General features: G+C 53.4%; 6 protein-coding genes across 6 annotated transcripts; 3 read left to right on the top strand and 3 right to left on the bottom strand.

Annotated features, from left to right (window-relative positions):
• Positions 1-1,992: 1,992 nt before the first annotated feature.
• J4E92_007506 (uncharacterized protein) lies at positions 1,993-5,885 on the top strand (the record flags this gene model as incomplete). The annotated part of the gene is made up of 2 exons (XM_051498869.1): positions 1,993-5,613; positions 5,676-5,885. 2 exons carry the CDS (start codon positions 1,993-1,995, stop codon positions 5,883-5,885), a joined length of 3,831 nt encoding a protein of 1,276 aa, XP_051351143.1.
• A 2,876-nt stretch (positions 5,886-8,761) lies between these two features.
• On the bottom strand, positions 8,762-10,107 carry J4E92_007505 (uncharacterized protein; the record flags this gene model as incomplete). Its single annotated transcript, XM_051498868.1, has 2 exons — positions 8,762-9,925; positions 10,015-10,107. 2 exons carry the CDS (start codon positions 10,105-10,107, stop codon positions 8,762-8,764), a joined length of 1,257 nt encoding a protein of 418 aa, XP_051351142.1.
• A 583-nt stretch (positions 10,108-10,690) lies between these two features.
• On the bottom strand, positions 10,691-14,539 carry J4E92_007504 (uncharacterized protein; the record flags this gene model as incomplete). Its single annotated transcript, XM_051498867.1, has 5 exons — positions 10,691-12,283; positions 13,033-13,116; positions 13,168-13,589; positions 13,639-14,014; positions 14,075-14,539. 5 exons carry the CDS (start codon positions 14,537-14,539, stop codon positions 10,691-10,693), a joined length of 2,940 nt encoding a protein of 979 aa, XP_051351141.1.
• A 1,133-nt stretch (positions 14,540-15,672) lies between these two features.
• J4E92_007503 (uncharacterized protein) lies at positions 15,673-16,630 on the top strand (the record flags this gene model as incomplete). The annotated part of the gene is made up of 2 exons (XM_051498866.1): positions 15,673-15,753; positions 15,809-16,630. 2 exons carry the CDS (start codon positions 15,673-15,675, stop codon positions 16,628-16,630), a joined length of 903 nt encoding a protein of 300 aa, XP_051351140.1.
• Positions 16,631-17,070: 440 nt separating this feature from the next.
• On the top strand, positions 17,071-18,234 carry J4E92_007502 (uncharacterized protein; the record flags this gene model as incomplete). The annotated part of the gene is made up of 2 exons (XM_051498865.1): positions 17,071-17,077; positions 17,228-18,234. The coding sequence occupies 2 exons, from the start codon at positions 17,071-17,073 to the stop codon at positions 18,232-18,234; spliced, it is 1,014 nt and encodes a 337-aa protein (XP_051351139.1).
• An 83-nt stretch (positions 18,235-18,317) lies between these two features.
• J4E92_007501 (uncharacterized protein) lies at positions 18,318-19,463 on the bottom strand (the record flags this gene model as incomplete). Its single annotated transcript, XM_051498864.1, has 1 exon — positions 18,318-19,463. The coding sequence occupies one exon, from the start codon at positions 19,461-19,463 to the stop codon at positions 18,318-18,320; it is 1,146 nt and encodes a 381-aa protein (XP_051351138.1).
• Between the last annotated feature and the right edge of the window lie 1,750 nt (positions 19,464-21,213).

Here is a 21,213-nt window from a genome sequence, read left to right as displayed (position 1 = left end):
CGCGGCTGAAGTTTTCGGAGACATCATCACGCACACCCGCCGTGAATTCATCCCTTACATGGAGTCGACTGTCACCAAGCTGCTCGAACTTGTTGACCACTCCTACGAGGGTATTCGCAAGGCTGCTATCAGTACGCTCTGGCGCACCTTTGCCTGCCTCTTCGGCATGGCCGAGGGCGATGGTATGGGCAAGTGGCAGCCTGGTCTTCCTCTAAAGGTGGACATTCCCGATGAGCTGAAGAAGCTGGGCAACCTCGTCATGACTGCCACCATGACAATCTGGCAAGACGAGATGGACCGGTATGTACCCTCAACTTTCTTTCCTGACACACGTTGCAAAGATGACACAACTGTCGTTAATCCCAGCTCACTCCGATGCCAAAGTGCACTTGAGGTGAAAGCGAAATCACGACTGAGCAACTCTCAACACTACTACATATACATGATGTATACCTGAGAATCTGGCTAACGAGCTCCAGTGGCACTGTCACTGACATCAACCGTGATGTCGCGGCTACCCTCAAGGTCTGCGGACCGGCTATCTTGTTGACCGACAACGGCACCGTTGTACCTGATCTTTGCCAGCACCTGCTTGCCGTTATCACGAAGCGTCACCCTTGCCAGCAGGATCTCGGCGACGAGGCTGAGGAGGAGATCATGGATGAATCCTCTGAGTACGACTGGCTCGTGATTGAGACAGCCCTTGAGGCCGTCACCTGCCTCTCTGTCGCACTTGGTGAGCAGTTCGCTGAACTGTGGAAGATGTTCGAAAAGCCGATCGTCAAGTACGCCAGCAGCCAGGAATCCACCGAGCGCTCCGCTGCCGTTGGCGCTATTGCTGAGTGTGTCGGCAACATGGGTGCCGCCTGCACTCCTTACACCACTAGCATGCTGAAGCTCTTCCTCCACCGCCTCTCAGATGAAGACCCAGAGACCAAGTCCAACGCTGTCTACGGTATTGGCCTCTTGTGCGAGAAGACGACCAATGACGACGAGATCCTCAAGTCATTGCCTACCATCTTCTCCAAGCTCGAGCCTCTTCTCGATGCGCAGGACCAAGCACGTCTTCTTGACAACACGGCTGGATGCGTCAGCAGATTCATCGCAAAGCACCCTAGCAAGCTTCCCATTGCCGAGGTACTGCCCCGCTTGGTGCAGCTCCTGCCTCTGCGTGAGGACTACGAGGAGAACAAGCCTGTGTTCGGCATGATTGTCAAGCTCTACCAACTCAACGAGCCCACGGTGCAGCAGCTCACATCTTCGCTGATGCCCGTGTTCGAGAAGGTTCTCGGCCCGCCTGAGGACCAGCTCGAGGACGAGACGCGCTCGCAGCTTGTTGAGCTGGTGCAGCATCTGCGCAAGTAGGAAGGTTTCGTTTTGCTAAAAGAGAGGGATACCCGTCGAAAGACACACGTGATGGATTTAGGCATGGGATGGTAGGATAGGATATAGACACGGATTTACGATACCATGCGCATGAATGAATGTTCAATATACAGACTGCCCTCAACTTCAATGTGGTGAAGACTGTGATAACCTCTAGCATGTGGTTTGGTGTTGGGTGGCTGAGACGCGTGACATGGGGCCCGTGCTTCCTGTTCCTGGGCCGGCGCGCGCCATTTATCCAAGCTGGAGCAGTGACGTCTGCACCCCAGACACTTGCGGCTGCCTGTGCGCCCACGCCTCACAACAACACCTACACTCTCTCCAGTGAGCCGTTCATCTGCAACACTATTCCAGTTCTTACGCATTCCTTCACTAGCTCCATGGCAACGCGCGAGTGCTAGACGCTCCTGGATCGCGCTTGCTTCGTACATAGCTCCCGACAGCTTCGCCCGCCACCTCGGCTCGAACGTGTAGCCCTCACCACCCATCGTCCACCATCGCCCTTACATCGTCGATTCCTTCGCACTATTCCATATCCGATCGCACCTAGCCTTTCATACGAAACCGCGTCGCGATCGGTCCCAGCGCTCAGGCGCATCGCAAACGATGGTGCAGCCAAGCACGCGAGGATGGAAGGCCATGACGTTTGGCCTGCTCTCCATCCTCACCGGATCAGCTCTCGCAGGGCCAGACCTGACGTCGAAACATGAGAAGGGAAGGTGCGCGATCCGCGGACAATGCGGGAAGCAGAGCTTCTTTGGGTCAGAGCTGCCCTGCCCTGACAACGGCCCGGCCAAGACGCCTGACAGCGACGTGCGGAAGAAGCTGGTCGATATCTGCGGCAGTCAGTGGTCAGACACCGACATTTGCTGCGACGAAGACCAACTCGACGCCCTCAAGACGAACCTCGACCGCGCCACGCCCATCATCAACGCATGCCCTGCCTGCAAGGAGAATTTCTACAACCTCTTCTGCACGTTCACCTGCTCTCCCGACCAGTCCACCTTCATCAACGTAACGCGAACCGAGCCCAAAGGAGACAAGTACCTCGTCACCGAACTAGACAACCTGGTATCCGACAAGTACGCGTCAACCTTCTACGACAGCTGTAAGGATGTCAAGTTTGGTGCGACAAACGGCAAGGCCATGGACTTTATTGGAGGTGGCGCGAAGAACTATACACAATTCCTCAAGTTCCTGGGCGACAAGAAGTTTTTGGGTTCGCCCTTCCAGATCAACTTCCCTCGGCCCAGCGAAGACGAGTTCCCCGGAATGGATGCCATGAACAAGCACGCCTACCCATGCGACACTGACGACGAGAAGTATCGTTGTGCCTGCCTCGACTGTGGTGGATCATGCACTGAACTGCCAGAAGTGCAAGAGGAGAAGCAATGCCACGTCGGTCTGCTGCCCTGCCTATCCTTCGCTGTCATCATCATCTACTCGTTCTTCCTCGGCTTGCTCTGCACTGCTGTCGCAGGTCACGTCGCCTACAAGAATCACTCGAAACACAAGACCGAGCGTATGCGTCTGTTGACGGACACGAGCCCTAGTGACGATGAGGATGAGGGCGATATCGTACACAACGTTGGCATGTTGGATCGCCCCACTAAACACTACTTCATCAACACGTGGTGCGATCGCATGTTCAGCCGTCTTGGTTACATCTGCGCTCGCTTTCCTGCCATTACCATCGTCACCAGCGTCATTGTAGTTGGCCTGATGAGCTTGGGATGGTTACGCTTCCAGATCGAGACCGACCCTGTCAATTTATGGGTCTCTCCTGATTCCGCTGCCGCGCAAGAGAAGACCTTCTTCGATGAGAAATTCGGCCCCTTCTTCCGTGCCGAACAGGCTTTCCTTGTCAACGATACCCACGGAGAAGCCGGACCCGTTCTCAGTTATGAGACTTTGGATTGGTGGTTTGGCGTAGAGAACCAGATCCAGCGTCTGAAGTCTTACGAGCACGGCGTGACTCTCGACAAGGTCTGCTTCAAGCCAGCAGGCGACGACTGTGTTGTTCAGTCTGTGACTGGATACTTCCAAGGTGATTTTGCCAATGTTTCTCCCGACAGCTGGCAAGACGACCTACTGCAATGTGTTGACAACCCTTCTCAGTGCTTGCCAACCTTCCAGCAGCCGCTCGACCCTCATCTTCTCTTTGGTGGCGTCAACCAGTCCGTTCTGGACGCCAAAGCGCTCGTCGTTACATGGGTTGTGCAGAACTTCCCCAAGGGCACCCCAGAGGAACAGCGCGCCATGGACTTCGAGAACGAGATGAAGAACTACCTCAAGTTCGTATCCGATGAAGCTCACAAGAGAGGTCTCCGACTGAGTTTCAACACGGAGGTCAGTCTTGAGCAGGAGTTGAGTAAGAGCACCAACACGGATGCCAAGATCGTGGTCATCAGCTACATCATCATGTTCTTGTATGCATCCCTGGCTCTGGGCTCTACCACGCTCACCGTAAAATCTGTTCTCCGCAACCCAGCGAACGCATTCGTACAGTCCAAGTTCATGCTCGGTACTGTCGGCATCTTGATTGTGCTCATGTCTGTGTCTGCATCGGTCGGATTGTTCTCGGCAGCCGGTATCAAAGTCACCCTGATCATTGCAGAGGTCATTCCGTTCCTTGTTCTGGCTGTTGGTGTTGACAACATCTTCCTCATTGTCCACGAGTTTGAGCGCATCAACATCAGCCACCCCGAAGGCAGCATCCCAGAGCGTGTATCACGTGCACTTGGGCGCATGGGCCCTTCTATTCTTCTCTCTGCGCTCACAGAGACCACCGCATTCGCTCTTGGGTGTGCCGTAGGGATGCCTGCAGTACGAAACTTCGCCGCGTACGCTGCAGGCGCTGTCTTCATCAACGCTATCCTTCAAGTCACCATGTTCATTGCCGTCCTTGCCTTGAACCAACAACGTGTGGAGAACAACCGAGCTGACTGCTTCCCGTGTGTTCGTGTTGGTCGTGCTGATCCTGGCTATCTCAACGGTGGCATGGGATACGGCGCTGGCGAGGAAGGCGCACTTCAGCGATTCATCCGCAAGACCTATGCTCCGGCGATATTGGGAAAGAAGACGAAGGTCGGCATCATTGCGCTATTCTTTGGAATCTTCACGGCTGGTCTCGCCCTCTTCCCAAGTGTGGAGCTAGGCCTTGATCAACGCATTGCTATCCCCAGCGATTCTTATCTCATTCCTTACTTCAACGATCTTTACGACTACCTAGACGTCGGCCCGCCAGTCTACTTTGTCACCAAGGAGCTGAACGTTACCGAACGGAAGCCTCAAAAGGAGCTTTGTGGACGCTTCTCCACCTGCGACCGAGAGAGCTTGGCCAACATCATCGAAGCGGAGCGCAAGCGACCTGAGGTCTCTCATCTCGCAGCTTCAGCCGCTAACTGGCTTGATGACTTCTTCCTATGGCTCAACCCCGAGAACGAGAAGTGCTGCGTCGACGACAAAGGCAAGCCGTGTTTCCAGGGCCGTCAACCACCTTGGAACATGACTTTGTCGGGCATGCCCGAAGGCGAGGAGTTCATCCACTATCTTCAACTCTGGATCGACGCACCGACTACAGAAGACTGCCCGCTAGGTGGAAAGGCTGCTTACTCTGACGCTCTCGTCATCGACTCGAAGCACCTCACCATCCCCGCATCGCACTTCCGCACTTCGCACACGCCTCTCCGCTCGCAGAGTGACTTCATCTCTGCCTACACGGCCGCACGTCGCATTTCGAAAGAGATCTCCAAGGACGTCGACACGGAAGTTTTCCCCTACTCCAAATTCTACATCTTCTTCGACCAATACACGACCATCGTCCGTCTAGCCGGCGCCCTCATCGGCTCCGCCCTCGCCGCCGTCCTCGTCATCACCACCATCATGCTCGGCTCCCTAGCCACCGGTCTCGTCGTCACCCTCGTAGTCGGCATGACAGTCTCTGCCATCATCGGCTCCATGGCTGTCCTCGGCGTATCCCTCAACGCCGTTTCGCTCGTCAACCTCATCATCTGCGTCGGTATCAGCGTCGAGTTCACCGCACACATTGCCCGTGCATTTACTTTCCCCAGCCGCGCTACCATGGAAAAAGCACCAAGACACCGCTTCCGCGGCCGTGACGCCCGCGCTTGGACTGCCATGGTCAACGTAGCCAGCAGCGTAATCAGCGGTATCACCATCACTAAGATCCTCGGCGTGGGTGTTCTGGCTTTCACGAGGAGTAAGGTATGTCATATCAAAATCCCCACTTTCCCCTTCCGTTTCCCCTTATTAACGAGACCTCCCAGATCTTCGAGATATACTACTTCCGCGTCTGGGTCGCCCTCGTTCTTTGGGCTTCAACACACGCTCTTATTCTCCTCCCGGTCCTTCTGTCGCTTGTAGGCGGGGGCGGCTACGTCGATCCTGAAAGCGATGGTGGGCTTGAACAGGACCTTAGAAGACGCCAGTACCCTGCGCTACTCGCTGAGGACGACGAGTATGATAGCGATGACTAGGGGTATCATGGTTTCTTGGGCAAGCATTGGTGTAGCATGTTTTGAAGATGTGGGTTTGGGATATAATTCGGTTTGGGATGCATGGATGGCGTTTTCCGGTGGGTTTGGCTTTGCCCGATGAGGGTGGGGAGGGGGGGAATGAAGGAGAGGGATGGCGATTGAGAGAGAGAGAGAGGGAGGGGTGATGATGTAGTTTGTCGCTCCGTCTTCCGGCTCTTGTATGTAGGCTGGTATGATTACGCTATGGGGTTAATTTGATCATATATTGTGCAAGTTTAAGATATGAATGTTCTCGTTCAATGGGATGCCAATCTGCCCCCTTTGTAGCTACCCTACATCACCCCCTGATGCGTGCTTGTGCGCTTGTTGAAGCATACGTGTTCTAGCTACTATTATAGTGTCTGTCCTCGTGGTGCATCTCTATGTTCCCATACTGCTTTGTCAAACGCATTGCTATTCGATACCTTGACGTAGACTGGCTGGCTTTTTTTAGGGGATGGAACGTTAACCGCGGGTTATACAGTAGGGTCTAGTAACTACGTCGTGCGATTCCAAACACAATGTAAGAGTAAACGCTGCTCGTCGGCGTCTAGCTTACATCTTCTTTAGGTCCAGGGTGATCATGTTTAGATAAACAGAGTAGTAGCCAACAAAAACAAGATACCAAGTCTCGTTCGGGTTGGCAGATGTCCTAGACCCTAGCGAATACACATGCTATTTTAATCTTGAACACAAGGTAAACGCTACAACCTCGCCGTCTACCTAGCTTCTATCTCATTTACATGTGCATGCCTAGCTATACGCTATATTTCCAGTCTCCATTAAAGCCAGACGGATACATGTGCGAATATTATTACCTTCTGGTGCATGCGTAACGCGACGATGTCACCGTCTAGCTTATGTACGGACAGGCATGGTGAAGTTACGCGTGGCGTATACACGGTATGGTTTCGCGTAGTTTATGCACGAAGCGCAACAAGGTCGTAATCTAGCGGGTGTACGTGTGTATTTGGGGAGTTGTGGCGTGGTGGATGGGTTGGGTGGTTTTGTATAGTATGTATATCAGGCACTACGATGTCGCTGTGTAGCTTATGGACAATTGTATCTAGTAAAGTATACTGTAGCGGATACGATGTATGATTCCCCGTCGTATAAAGACTAAACACCGTAACGTCGTCGTCTAGCTTAGGTGTGAATGCATCTGGCAAAGTATACCGTGCCGGATACATCGTATTATTCCCCTCAATATACCTACCAAGCGCTGCAACGTCGCCGCCTAGGTCACATCCTGTGCACACATTCACACAACACCCTAATAGCTACATGCACATCAACCTCTTCACATTCACATCAAACACAGCAACGTAGCCGGCAGACTCATATATTATCCACTACTAAACCCCCATATTCCATCACTGCATAGGGCAGAATCCCAAGCAAGTGGTAACGAGAGCCTCCGAACAGCTACACCCAGTATCCACATCGCATAGATAACAACAGCCGTCAGGGTCACAGCCTACATACCATCTCTTTGCATTCGGATCACGTGCACGCGCCGGTACGTGAGGAACTGCCAGATTAGCCGGGCGCTGGGACGACAATGGTGGCAAAAGAGTGATCTGGTGCGCCGCCGGGACGGGCTGTGCTGTGCGATTCGAAGGGGTTGGCGGTGCTGTTGGCGCTAGTGAAGGTGATGGTGTAGGTACTTCCTCAGTTTCCCCCAACTCTTGACTCCCAGAACGTCTCAAACTTTCTGCATACAGACGACTACCATCCTCGTTCATGAGCTCAGTGAACCTCGAATCACCAGACTTGCGGCCTTCAGTGCAGTCTGGAGGTTCGAGCGATGAGGCTGAGGACTCATGTAGGCTCCTGGGTCTCTCGTTCGGATCGAGAAGTGTATGGGATGAGCCATTGTGGGCGCCTAGCTGATCTTCTGAGTCAGCTCCACCACGCATGAATATCATGTCGTCTCGAGAGGGCTCTGTTTGGACGTAGTGAGAGTATTGAGGAGCGATGCCTCTGTGGCTGAAATACGCTCGTGCAGTTTCTGATGCTGGCAGGCGACCTGGTGTGACTATCCATGCGCGACTTTGACCGTCTCGGGTTCTCGCTATGGTAGACAGCGTAGGGTTTCGTGGGGGAAGGCCATCTCCAAAGTGAAGGTCGTCGGACTCGCTCTCGGAACCGCTGCAGATGTCATAATCGATTGAGCCTGACTGGCTTATCGGGCCTTCGACTTCAACAACTTCAGCATATCTCCGTTGGTCCCTCAATATTACAGCCGACGCTGAAGATAGAAGGCGAAGCTGCTGCAGTGTTGACCTGAGTCGTGAAACCACGGGGGGAACAACTGGAGCCGCAGGCGAATGTTCAACGAGCGTTGTTTGACCACTGTTCAATTGCGACGGACTGACATATGCTCCTTGCGGGTGCGATGGGTTGACACATGCTCCCGGTGTATGCGGGGTGGCAGACGAGAAAGCTTCGACGACGGTTGCAGGGCCACTTTCGACTTGCGATGAATTGTCTAAGGATGCTACGAAGTGTGGGGTTGGCGCGAAGCCAGGCGGAGACGTTGCTGCATGCGTTGCTGACAGCTAATCAATAATCGAGCTGAGAGGCGACATTGAGCTGAGAGGCGACGGGCGATACGCGGTATCGTAGGCTCTGTTATACTGCACATCCTTCCAGTCTGGCAGAGCCGCAAATTCGGCGTCGGACATAAAGGCGGGATGCGAACCTGGCCGCTTGCTGTGAGTGTATTCGACCGGACGCTTCAGCCACAGGCTTGCGACATGCTGTCTCCGATGTCGCTCTTGTAATCGGGTCACCCAGCTTTGCGCTTCTTCCTGCTCTTGCTCTTCTTGCTCTTCCTACGAGCCGACCTCGTCAGCCCAGCTGCGACCCTTCTCCATGGGCGATGGCAGGCCGAAATCGTCTGTGTCCTTCACCTTCTCTTTCACCTCTGCAGGTGCCTTGCCCTTGGCTGAGGGTAGTTCTGGGAAGTCTGACGCCGAGGGCGGGACGTTGTCGCGCTTTTCCCGAGTGTTTGCCGGCCTCTCATCGGATCCTCGGTAGTCGCCACGGCCACCCCTGCTGCCACGGCCTCTACCTCTGCCTCGTCCGCGGCTAGACTGTCCGACAGGCTCATGGTAATCTTCGCCTCCGTTGTGTCCGTTGTCGACTGGTCTTGAGGGTGCGATGCCACCATGCGCGCCACGTGCAGCGCCTCGCCGCTTCTCATCTCCAGTGCCAGAGAAGCCATCTTCTTTCTCAAAGTCCCACTCCCTGCCCCCTTGCGCATTGAGCTTGCGCTGGCGGTTCTTCTCACGTTCGCCCATCATCTGTTGGCGACTCTGGCGCTCTGCCTTCTGCTTCTCCGCGAGAGCCTTCTTCCGCTCTATATCCTGCTTCTGCATGACGGCTTCGCGTGCTTCGAAATTGCCCTTGTCGGCCTCGGCGCGAGCATGGGCGCTCTGACGGGCTTCGTTCTTAATGCGCATGTTGGCTAGCTTCGTGTTCAGCTCCTCTTCTGTCAGGCGCGTGCGTGCAGGGCCGCCAGTCAAGCCTCTGTCTCCGCGGACGGCGTGTGTGGTCTTCTCCTTGGGTTCGGTGGGTGCAGAAGGCGGGGCTGAGTTGTCTGCGACATCGGTAGGGGCAGTCGCGGTCGGCGCAGCTTCCTTCGGAGCCTCAGGGGCCTTCTTGCCGTTTTCTTCTAGTCGAATGTCGGTGTTGTGCCCGCCGCGGCCTCGTCCACGGCCCCTTCCTCGACCACGGCCGCGACCACCTCTGTCGGCGTTTCTTGGCTCACGAGGCGCATGGGGTGCGAGGTGTGCTTGCGGTGCAGTCGGCGGTTGTACTTCCTCGGGAACGAACTCGGGGGCGGAAGCTTGCAGCTCGATGGGGTTCTGCTCGACGACTGGCTCGGCGATAGGCGTGATGTCGTCGTCGAAGAAGAGGTCGTCTGTACTTGCGGTCTGAGCGAATGGATCTATTGACGGGTCGTCGAAGGCGGGGTCGTAGGACGTGTTGTCGATCTGGCGGGAGTTAGTCTTGCATATGAAGCAGAGACCTACTCCAACAGTGGGAGAGACGTCAGGGGCAAAGAGAGCATAAGTCAACATACCTGTGCTGGCGCTGCTTCTGGTTGAGCGACGGTGACCTCGGGCGCTGACTGCTCCGCCTCGCCAGGCTGGGTAGCCCATTTTGACTTGAGCATCTTGACTAAAAACGAGTAGTGCTAGAAATAGTATCTAGAACGAAGTATGGAGTTGGACGTTATTTAGCGATGTTGGGTAGCGATGTGAGGAGTCTTTGGTCGTTGCGGCTGGCCGAATTACTTGCAGGAACCCTGGCACCCAAGTCCGTGCGGCAACACCTCCCCGCACCTGCAGTCTAGACCCGATGGGTCCTTCCCCCACGTCCATGGTTCTGTGGCAGCTACTCCGATGCGTACTCGCTGCTTCCTACATGATCCTTTGTGCACGCAAATCAAAGGCAATGACCCCTCGAAACCTATGTGTACAGCTCATACACGGCAGAATTGAGCAGGTGTCTTGCAGCCTACATCAAGCCCATGAACAACAAACTGCTAGAGAAGAAGGCAATGTAGACTCCAGACATTATTATTATTCTGCTAATCTTGCTACCACTAAAGTAGACCACAACATGAAAATACCTAGCTCTGTGACATATCCCCCCAGCCCATGAACGCCGTCGCTAAGTCGTAGAGATGATATACAAGGCCACCTAGCCAGTAAAATTACAAACGCATTAAAAGACAACGAAACTCCACACAAAAGCTACTCAGGCTCTCCGCCTGAACCAGGACGTCCATCAGAAACCCTCACGACAGAAGCAACATACGGGTACACCGGAACACCCGAACCATGCGTATACCCATCTTGCCCATCCCCCCAAGGCAAGCTCTCCCGCGCAGGCCAAACCTGTCCTCCCTCAGACTCAGACTTTGAACAAAACGGCAAAGCCACAACTCCCTTCTCAGGCTCAAGCGGCGACGACTCGCGACTCTGCTGCCGCGAAGAACCCGGTGAAAGTTCCGGTGGATCCGTTGGCTGGTCTTCAAGCCAACCGAGTACCTTTTGGCTCACGGTTTCCGTGAGCGGGTTGCCGACGTTGTCGAAATCCTGGCCGTGGAAGGTGTACTTTACGATACCGGGGTCTGCGAACGAGGGTGCGTGGGAAGGGCGTTTTGGAGCGGCGAGACGCATTTCTGCCTCGATGGACGATAGGGTGCGAGATGGAATTGGCGGCTTTGTTGATGGGGCACCAGGGATGGGGGATTTGTAACCCGTGGAGATGGGAGCGCTGATCTTGAAGATACCTTGGGCTTTGACTTTTGCGAATAACTCGTCGAGAGCTGATGGGGCCGTCAAATCAGCTTCAGTCAGTCCAGTCTTGATCGGCGTGATCACAAAGCCGTTGTCGTCGAAACACTTGCGAACTGGCTTGCCGATGAGTGCCAACGCGCACTCCAAATCATGCACCGGCTCCTCCTGATGGAACTCGGCGTCAACAGAAACCCTGTACTTGCAGCGAATCAGCCTCTGGCGCGGCGTCTCCATATTCTCGTACAGCGCTGCTTCTAGAGCCTTGCGCAGGGCGGCAACACCATATGCCTTTTCAAACGCTTTTGCGTTTTCGGTAAGCCATCCCGGTGCGGGGTCTTCCTTTGTGAGGGTGATCTGGATGGCGGGTGGGGTTTGGGCGACTATGATCTTTCCGAAGAGGAATGCTGGGGCGGTGGGGTTGAGCATGCTGGTTTGTGTGGTGTTGGACTTTGGAGAAGAAGGGGCAATGCTGGGTTGTAAGATGTTGGGTGTTGGAGGAGAGGGAGCGGTCTTGGGATAAGATATACTGGTGGGCTCTTGCTCGAGTTTGGTTTGGTCGCTGGCTACCCTAGTTGGAGAGTTGTTCTTGGAGCCAGTAAGGACGTCTTCGAATACAACCACGGGCAAATGTGTGCAGAAGTGCGGTTGCGGCGGAGCGGTCTTGGTACCGTTGGTAGTGTGCGATCCAGTAAGAGCGACGATGTTGGTGAGGACCGTCTCGTCAGTAGCCGAATCATGTCGAGAATGATCAGATGACTCCACGATAGCCGGCGCAGAAACCTTTACCATGGGCGCCGATCCTGCAGTTCCAATAATGTCTCCTCCTACAGGTGCAGTCTTGTTGATAATGATGGTAGCGATCGGCGCGTACGAGGCCCTGTTTGCGGTAGTCTTCTCGGCGGCGGCGGTGCGCTTCGCCAGCGCCTTCTCTTTCTGCGCCCTCTTGTGATTCTTCAAGCCCTTGGTCTTCTTGCAAGCGACGTCGCCGGTAGCATCCTTACGAGAAGCCATATTCGCGGTTCGCAGTGAGAGTGCGACTAAGTGCTGTCAGGGGGTGCTTCACATCACTGGCGCAAGTTCTGACTTACATATATTAATGGCAATAGTATAAGCGAGACTTTATTATAGCGTTCAAGACCTAAGCGATGACTTCGGTTCAAGAGAACTGGATGTACGCAATAAAGCGGGTGAGTATAGAGGGGAGTCGAACGAATGTGATGAGCCTTGTCCGGTGCCTTGGGGCTGCTGGCGATGGTGTTGCGCGGGTAAGATTACCTGGGGTGGAGCGCAAGCAGGTTGAGCGTACGCTGGCCGCGGTAAGGTATCGACTACTACGAGTGTCGCGCGCTGTATTGGACACTAGTACCGTGAGAGTGGAAGTGATGTAATAATGTGAACAATGGCGTCCGTGCGTTGAGACAAAGTAAGAGTGAAAGGAATGACAGTGTGACTAGACGAGCATTGTTTGACAATCACATTGTTCAGGACGGCTCGGTCATCACGTGGAGTTGGCAAAGCTTAAGAGTATGGAAGGAGAAGTATGATATCGTGAGACAGATGTGATATAAAGTATCTGTGGGACGGCTACAGCGCCCCGATATGACCACACCGGTCCAATCCAACGAGAATTCTTGGAGTCGAAACGACCTTGACAACACGTACTACTGACCTGACCTTGGCGAAGATCCTACATCCAGGTTCCGAGCTTTCGTAGAACGTCTGGCGCTACTTCGTCACCTTACTCTAGATAAGCAACAGCACATGCGCCGAAGAAGTCTTGTGGGGTGAATTACCTTGCACCGCTCGTTGTAAGCAGGTATCTCGAAGATGAGAGCACATGAGCTGTAGGAGTAGTTGATGTCTGCCATATTGCCGTACTGTGTAGATAGTCAGTAGAAGTTCAAGAGCGCGTGCGTGAAATTACTCACTGCGAGGAAGCCAAACTGCAGATTAGTTGTAGTATGACGATTCAACCATCGGACATGAAGTCTGTCGTGGGGGTACTGGGCGTAGATCTCGCTCCAAGTGTCATCCTCGTCGCCACCAACACTTGACATGACGGGGGCTGAGAGCTTCTTGCCGATACGCGCGAATTGTAGGTGCTTTTGGTCGTCATCTTCATCGGTACGGTTCTCCGACCTGTCGTCTTCTTCGTCTTCTTCGTCTTCTTCGTCTTCTTCGTCTTCTCCCGAAGTCAAAAGTACGGGACGAACGCGCGTCTTGATGCCCAGCGAGCGAAATACCTCATATGCCATAAAATCTGAGCCTTTGAGTAGGGCAGGTAGAGCCTTCGAGCCCTCCTTGGTGGCGTGAGCATATGCATGATCGCAGTACTTTCCGAGGTAACCGCCTGGAATGATGTCAGTGATGTTCCCACAGTGATTAAGCTTGTCACAAACCTTTGGCCATGAATTCCGGACTGTTCAAAGCGTTCGCCACCTCGCGATAGAGCGGCAGCTGTTTGAAATCCAGCGCGTCGGCGTGTCCTGCAAGCTCGCCAAGACCTCGGCGCACGAAGAGGTTGTATGTAAGGGTTATGCGATGACCCGCAGTGACTTCGAGGACCTCATGCTCACAGTCGCTGTAGAAAGCTGCCCATTTTGCAACGTTGGCGTCGCCAGACCAATCGAACGTAGTGGTATGGCCTTTGTGGCGGACAACGAGCTGGCCTCCTTCGTGAGCGCACGGCAGACAGACGACGAGTGAGCCGAATTGCATCTCGGAACGTGGCGTATCGACGTGTGGCTTGAACAGACCTGACGGTACTCCGTATACCTGAGTTGACTGTCAGCATGTCTCGATCATTGGGATGGGAGAAAGCGATAAGGCGCGCACATTCAACTTGTAGAGCTCTGCTCGAACACCCTGTGACTGATCCGGAGACAGTGGAAGTAACGCTTGCGCAACAACATCGATGATGCCGGTCTCATAGGGACAGAAGTTGGTGGAGAAGGCAGAGGTGTCGAGCTTGGAGGCCTTGCGATACGACTCGTCGATGATGTCCTTGCCCTTGTATCCGAATCCAGCAGGCTCAGTGCCTTCGAGGAGCTTCGCGAGTGAATCGTCCACTTCACCCTTACTGCCGACTTGGAGAGGTAGGATTATTTTTTCGATGGCGCTTGCAGAGTCCCAGCGGATGGTGATCGCCGAGCTAGGGCGGATGTTGGCGTCATCCGGGCTGTTGAGAGAGCCGCCGCACGCGTACGTGGAATGTGTAAGTATATCCTGGAGAGCCTTAACGATAGGCTCAATCGGATTGTTATCAGCCGCCTGAGCGTCGTCACGGTCGTTGCTAGCCATATCTGCAGTCTGTGTACGTAGAGTTTGTGAGTAAAAGGCAAGAGCGCGTTTTATATGCAAAAGTCGAAAGAGCTTGAAGATGACACGTTATCACGTGTACTCGCGAGTAGTCCAACTTGATTGGGGGGAGGGTTGCCTATTACTAGGCAACAACGCCCTTGTGTTCCCTGTAATCTTCGTCCTATGGTACTGCGGTGACGCTACGAGGACGAGCGACTCACAACTTCAGAAATTCATATGTACCCATTTAACTAGGTCCTCTCGAAAAGAGAACTATGGTCAACGCAAGAGCTTGTGTTCCCTGTACCACCTACCCTGTGCGTTGCGCGTGGGAGCGAGACGAAGGAAGTCAACACAAACATATCATTCGACGCAGCAGAAGCAGCTCAAGGCAGCAGTGCGACCTTTCTTTGTCATATGATAACTTGATGTAACGGTCGCAGGTTTGCTGTACTTCCAATGGCCATCGGGGTGAAGCTTGCGCTCTTGTCAGTAAATTAGCCGGGTATGATAGCGTCTGTCTTCGAATTTATCGCTGAAAGCTAGGATCGACCAGGCTTGATCCGTTTCGAATGGAAGTGAAGAAGGCAGCCGCTTCTGATCGATAGGGTATTTGCGTCCCCGTGTTAAAGGACAGATGATACCAAATTGTGTGATGTGAAGTGCAGACGTGAGCATGAGTACGTGTGAATGCCTCGAGATTACATGGCACAGGAGGATTTGGAGGCGTTTACGACAAGGTAGTCTGTAGGGAAACATCGTGCGGGTACGGGAACAATCTCCTCATAGGTACGGTGAACTTCTCTGCCGTGCGATTGTCACGGAATGTGTGTTAGATGGGGCCGGATCGCCAGCGCTGAGCCGTCTCAGAGCATGAAGATGAATTAAGAAGCAGTCGCTACGAAGACAGGTGGACGTGCGAGGAAGATTGTAGACCGCGATGGTTGTGGGTGGGCGTTGGAGTGTTGTGATGACGCGCGCTTACCTTGGAAGGTACGCGGCGACAAGCCCGAGCCTTTCGGACGCTAAACTTCATTGCGACAGGATCGCGCTTACTAAGTATCGCGAACACTTTCTACGCTCTATGCATACCTTCATCTTATTGACTCACCCCGCTGTGTCGACCTTCCAAAATGCCGGATATAACAGCCAACGATGGTATTCATCTGCACTACGAGACATATGGCTCTTCCGGTGCCGCTCCCTTGATCTTGGTGAGCTCCCCGCCCTCGAGCGCGTACCGCCACCAGGCCTGACATTGGTCGCTAGCTGCACGGCTTCACGGGTTCAGGTGCAGTCTTCAAGCGCAATGTTGCCGCACTCGCAAAAGCTCACCACGTCATCATTCCCGACCTGCGCGGCCACGGCGACTCCGGTAAACCAAAAGCCGGCTACAACGTGGCACGCCTAGCGATGGATCTCAAGAACTTGATCGAGTTCTTCGGTTTCCGTGACGGCACCATCAAAGCCATAGGCACGAGCCTAGGTGCTGCTATTTTATGGAGCTACAGCGAATTGTTCACGACTGGCGCATTCTCGCACATGGTTTTCGTGGACCAAGCTCCATTGCAGAATTATCTTGAGGATTGGGGCCCTGAGTTCGGAAACCTGGGATGCAACAATGTAGAAGCACTGAACGCGATGCAAAAGACACTGATTTCCAACCCAAAGGAGGCGCATCTCGGTACCATCGCAGCGTGCTTGGGCTACAGATCTCATCCGCGACCCCGAGACCCTCAGTCGGATTCGTCACAGTGGGAAGATGACGAAGCGTTCTTCCTGGCTGAAGCACTGAAAGGCGATGGGTGGTGGTATGGGAAGCTAATGGCTGACCATACGGCGAACGATTGGCGACATCCTATCGCTCATGCTTTCGGACCAGAGAGCGGTAGTGAAACGAAGGTACTGGTCGTAGCAAGTAGCCGAAGTGGATGTTTTCCGGCTGCGGGACCGCTCAAAGTTGTGGAGCTGGTGAATGGAGGCGGAAAGGAAGGACTCGCAAAGGGAGTGACGGTGGATTGGGGTGGCCATTGGTGTTATTGGGAGAAGCCGGAGATGTTCAATGCGCTTGTCATTGACTTCTTCTCGTGAGCACAATGTATGCTGTACTGACTTGATGTTGCTGCGACAGAATAGTTCGTATTATTGATCATCTCGACGTTCGTACCTATAGGTCCTATTTCATAGCCAAAGGAACGAGAGGGGTAACGCTTCAGACAACGAATTCTTCCGCAGGCGCGTCAAACCCTGCAGAGCGCCGCTAATGAGTGGCATATGGGCAAAAAGCTGGCGAAAGCATACCACAGTGGGGATTTTGAAGCATTCATCCGCAGAGCCACTTCTAAACCGCCGGCATCCTGCTTGTATATGGCTGAGCGGCCGTAAAAGTTCACTATGTGGGGTTCCCCAGGCTAAAGATGCGGCTCCCGGAGGCTCTGGGGCTAGCGCATCTAAGTTGTGGCTCGTAGCGAGCGAGTCTGCCTCGAGACGAGCATGACTCGCCTCGATCCCCGCAACACTGTCACGTATATATGCTCTGTTGGCCGCATCTTCATCGCATTATCATTGCGCACTTCTGTCTCTTGCAAACACATTCCTCTTCAGTTTTTTACAGCATTGAATTGCCTTCATTCCGAGATTTCGAGCTTCAGAGTCAGAAACCCGATCACCACAGAACTGAATCAAGAGTTTTAAAGAGCAGAACACCGACGATGTCGAACAACATCCTCATCACCGGCGGCGCCGGCTTCCTAGGCCCTATGCTCGCCGCCAAATTGGCAAAAGATCCCTCAAACAAGATCGTTCTGACCGACCTTCGCACACCCCAACGGCCAGCTGGCATCCCAGACTCTGCACCCAACCTAGAGCTCACAGCCGGAGATCTGACCTCCCAATCGGACATCGACAAACTCCTTTCCATGCGCCCTCAATGGTCAGCCATCTTCCTCTTCCACGGCATAATGTCCGTCGGCTGCGAAGAGAACCCCGCGCTTTCCACCAAAGTAAACCTAGACGCCACCCTTTCCGTTCTTACATCCATTTCAAAACTCCAACAAGCGACTAAACCCCGCATTGTTTACGCTTCGACCCAGGCCGTTTACGGCCCACCGTATACGGCAACAGGCCCTATTACAGATGACACTCCCGCGACACCAATTGGCGTGTACGGCACTCACAAGGCCATAATGGAGAAGCACATCGATGATCTTAACCGCCGTGGTCTAATCGATGCCTTCTCCGTGCGCCTACCCACCGTTGTCGTCCGTCCAGGTGCGCCTTCGCGATCGGCAGCAGCGTTTCTAAGCGGCCTACTCCGCGAGCCACTAGCCGGTCTCGAATGCATCGTCCCCATCAGCGACCGCTCAGCACGCCAGATGATCTGCTCACCGCGCGTCATTATCGAGAACTTTGTGCGCGTCATGAAGGCGCCGTCGGATGCCATGCCCTCGCATATCCGCGCGGTGTACATGCCGGGTATCAGTGTCACCCTTGGAGACATGTACGCGGCGTTTGAGGCGGTAGTTGGAAAGGAGAAGCTGAGTCTGTTGCGGGAGGAGGTGGATGAGGAAGCGAAGAGGTTGCTGGATAGCTGGCCTCAAACTGCGGAGTTCGGTAATGCGACGAGGATGGGGTTGTTGTTTGATGAGAGTTGCGAGCAGATATATAGGGAGTATGCTGATAGTCTTAAGGCATAGGCTTTGGAGGAAGAATTTATCGCGAGTTTCAACATCCACATTCCACATCATCATCGCATGTCGCAAGGATAGCGACCGCTTACTCATGCAACAGTCTCAAAATATAGGTCCTCCTCGATTCTTTCCACGTCCAAGTATCCCGGCTTCTCCATGTCTACCTCCCACCTCTTCATCTTGTCTTCTAGCGTCCCAGCCAGCAACTCCTCCTTCTTCCCCCACTGCCACCGGCTGAAACCCCCAGGCCCCTCAACCCGAGCCTTATAAGTGCGACCAGCATTCAACCCTTCCATACTGCGCACATACTCCTTTTCGTTCCCTAGCTTCTCCAGTGTGCATTCAAATCGCCACGGTCTGTTCGCTGAGATCTGCACGAAATCATCATCTTCCGGGAACTTTGGATGGGGATCGTAATCGTAGCAGACGAAGACGGCACCCCACTCAACCTTCTCCCCGGTATCATTATCTCGGCAGTCAATCAGTTGGTCGATGCAGTGCAGGTTTGTTCCGGTACATAGTGTGGTGACTGAAAGTGGGGAGCGTGATTTATCGAACACGAAGGGCTCGTGACTGTCGGTCGTGTATTCGATGACGAGGGTGAACGGATCTGGACCGTTGACATGAGCTTTACTGGGCATCTCCAGTCTGGCAAAGAGTTTTGGAGGCGCTGGGTCGTCGTGGACGGTGAAGTAGTACGTGCCACCTCCCTCACGATGAACGGGCAGCTTCTGCGCTGATGTAAAGCTTTCAGAATTGCCATCGAGCTCATCCGTATAACATGCGAAAACTTTGCCAGCTTTCCCTGACAACCGCAAACCGTATGTACACCCGGGTTGCAAGACCTCTTTCCACAAAACATGTGTTGTTTCCGTCAACACACTAATCGATACTTCCCGATACTGTGGAAATGCCGTAGGGAGTATGTTGTACTGGCCTTTCTTAGGTGACGTGAAAGATGGCAGCGTGATAACACCTGCATATTCCTTGCCAGATTCCACGAGTTCGAACAGTCCAGACCTCAATGCCTGTAGGACAGTGTTTCGCCCCCTTCCAATAACAGTAAGACCATTGCAGAACAGGGTTATCGGGCGGTCTGTCTCTGGAGTTGTAGTTATGAGGTGGCCGAGGTCACGACGTTGTTTGCGGTTCAACTGGAATTTGTCGTTGGTTTCCAACTCTTCGGCCTCAAACCGGAGGGATAGACCGTTGCTTGGTGTGGCTTTACTTGTCATTGTGAGCGCATGCTTCGTGGTATGTGCAACGCAGGCCTGGTCAATAATCGAGAGACAGATGTGTAAGGTTAAAGAGAGTGATCACGTAGCTGACAAAGGCGTGGAAAGATTTCTGACTAGAAGAGAGTAATCGTGAATGTGGTGGCAATTGGAAAGGCTGTGCCGTGTCGAAATCCTAATAAAGATGTGACGTCATGTCAGACCTAGAACCAGAGAGGGCAGCCCTTGTCAAATGAATCAGTATTGGTTCTCTCCGCCGCCTCAAAGGCCATGCCGGCCGGAAATTACTGACTGGATACTTCTGAGAATGTAGAGTAGATATTTCCTAAAAAAGCTTCTAATGATATTTGTACCTTCATGCGCTCATTGGCCATGATGTCAGGATGGCAACGATTATACTCAATCGTCTCCGCAAATCCGTTCAATCTGATCGTATGACTGCATTTACGTGTAATGTGATGTTAATCAGCGTCTCAAACGAGTCTCGGACGCTTGGAATCGATACAGTGTTCGTCATGAGACGCGTGTTCGTGGTCTCGTTTCCCACGCTGCGCCATTCGGTGCCCCATAGTGGGACGCACATGTCTTGAAGATCTTGTACCTCCCGGTTCCATGTAAACACTATGTTGCGACAGTGTTTGGTTTCTTCTATGGTCAATTTCTGCTTGCAGCACTCTTTTAACCAGGTCAAGCCGGCTATTCGATAACTTGGAATGACTGATTTCCATCCACAGTAAAACCTTTTGAACCTCGTCGATATGCGGGTCTGCTCCATATTGCAGAGAAGTGAGAAACATGGCGTGGACCTCTTCGTGGTTCTGACTGGTGTAGTTGGCCTGTTCGGTCCCAAGCAGGACTGCGTCGAGAAGTATCTCCCACAAAGTGCGGCCGCCACTTGTAAGCCCATTGGGATCCAATCCGTGTTGGAGAAGGACACGATACTGCCCAATTAGCGTAAACAGTTCACCTATCTTCGTACGTGACAATTGTTCACAGAAGTTGGTAAACCATCCCACACTGGCCCTGTCGCAGAATATGACGGAAACATCGGCACCACGTCGGAGGAACTCCCGCAAGAGCTCCAATTGCAATCGGGGTACTGCATCATGCACCGGTGGAATTCCAGGTACTCTCATAGAAGCAATTCCAGCATTGCGTATCAACATCTTAAAAAGGTCCGTAGTCATCGTCGTTCCCTGTCTCAAGATATTTGGATTCAGTCCGTAGCGGAAAAGGTACCCCACGTGTCTCAGAGTGTTTCGCAGACCGTGTTCTGATCCAGTATCCGTGCGGTTTAGAATCTCGATCCAGTTTTCAGTCGCCATATTCACGTCAACGCCCTTCTTCAGAAACAACTCCAGAACTGCCCAATATTGCTCTTGATGTTTGCCGTCCATTAGTCTAGTTGCTTCGCCTGCAAGAGCGTACCAGCTCGAGGTCTGATCGACTACGGCATTGGGGTCGGCTCCAAGTTCAAAGAGCACTTTCACCAAGAAAGGTAAAGGGACGTTAGCAACAGGACCAGAAAAAGAGGAAGTGTACCAGTCTGTGGAAAGCCCAGCCATGCGATGTTGTGCCTGGGCGGAAGGTAGACAGGAACTGTCCGTTTCGTCGGAAGCAACTGGACACGCTATTGCATGTTTGAGAATACAGTTGAGATCCAAAGAATCACCGTCCCTGTGCACTCGATATCTTAAGTACCTTGGGTGGCCGAGCGAGGCTACATGTCGGAGGATGTAACAGTTTAGCC

This window comes from Alternaria infectoria, assembly GCF_024043175.1.
Source record: "Alternaria infectoria strain BMP 0036 chromosome Unknown scaffold_12, whole genome shotgun sequence".
NCBI lineage: Eukaryota > Fungi > Ascomycota > Dothideomycetes > Pleosporales > Pleosporaceae > Alternaria > Alternaria infectoria.
The sequence above is the reverse complement of the archived record's forward strand: the minus strand, read 5'-3'. Positions and strand labels throughout refer to the sequence as shown.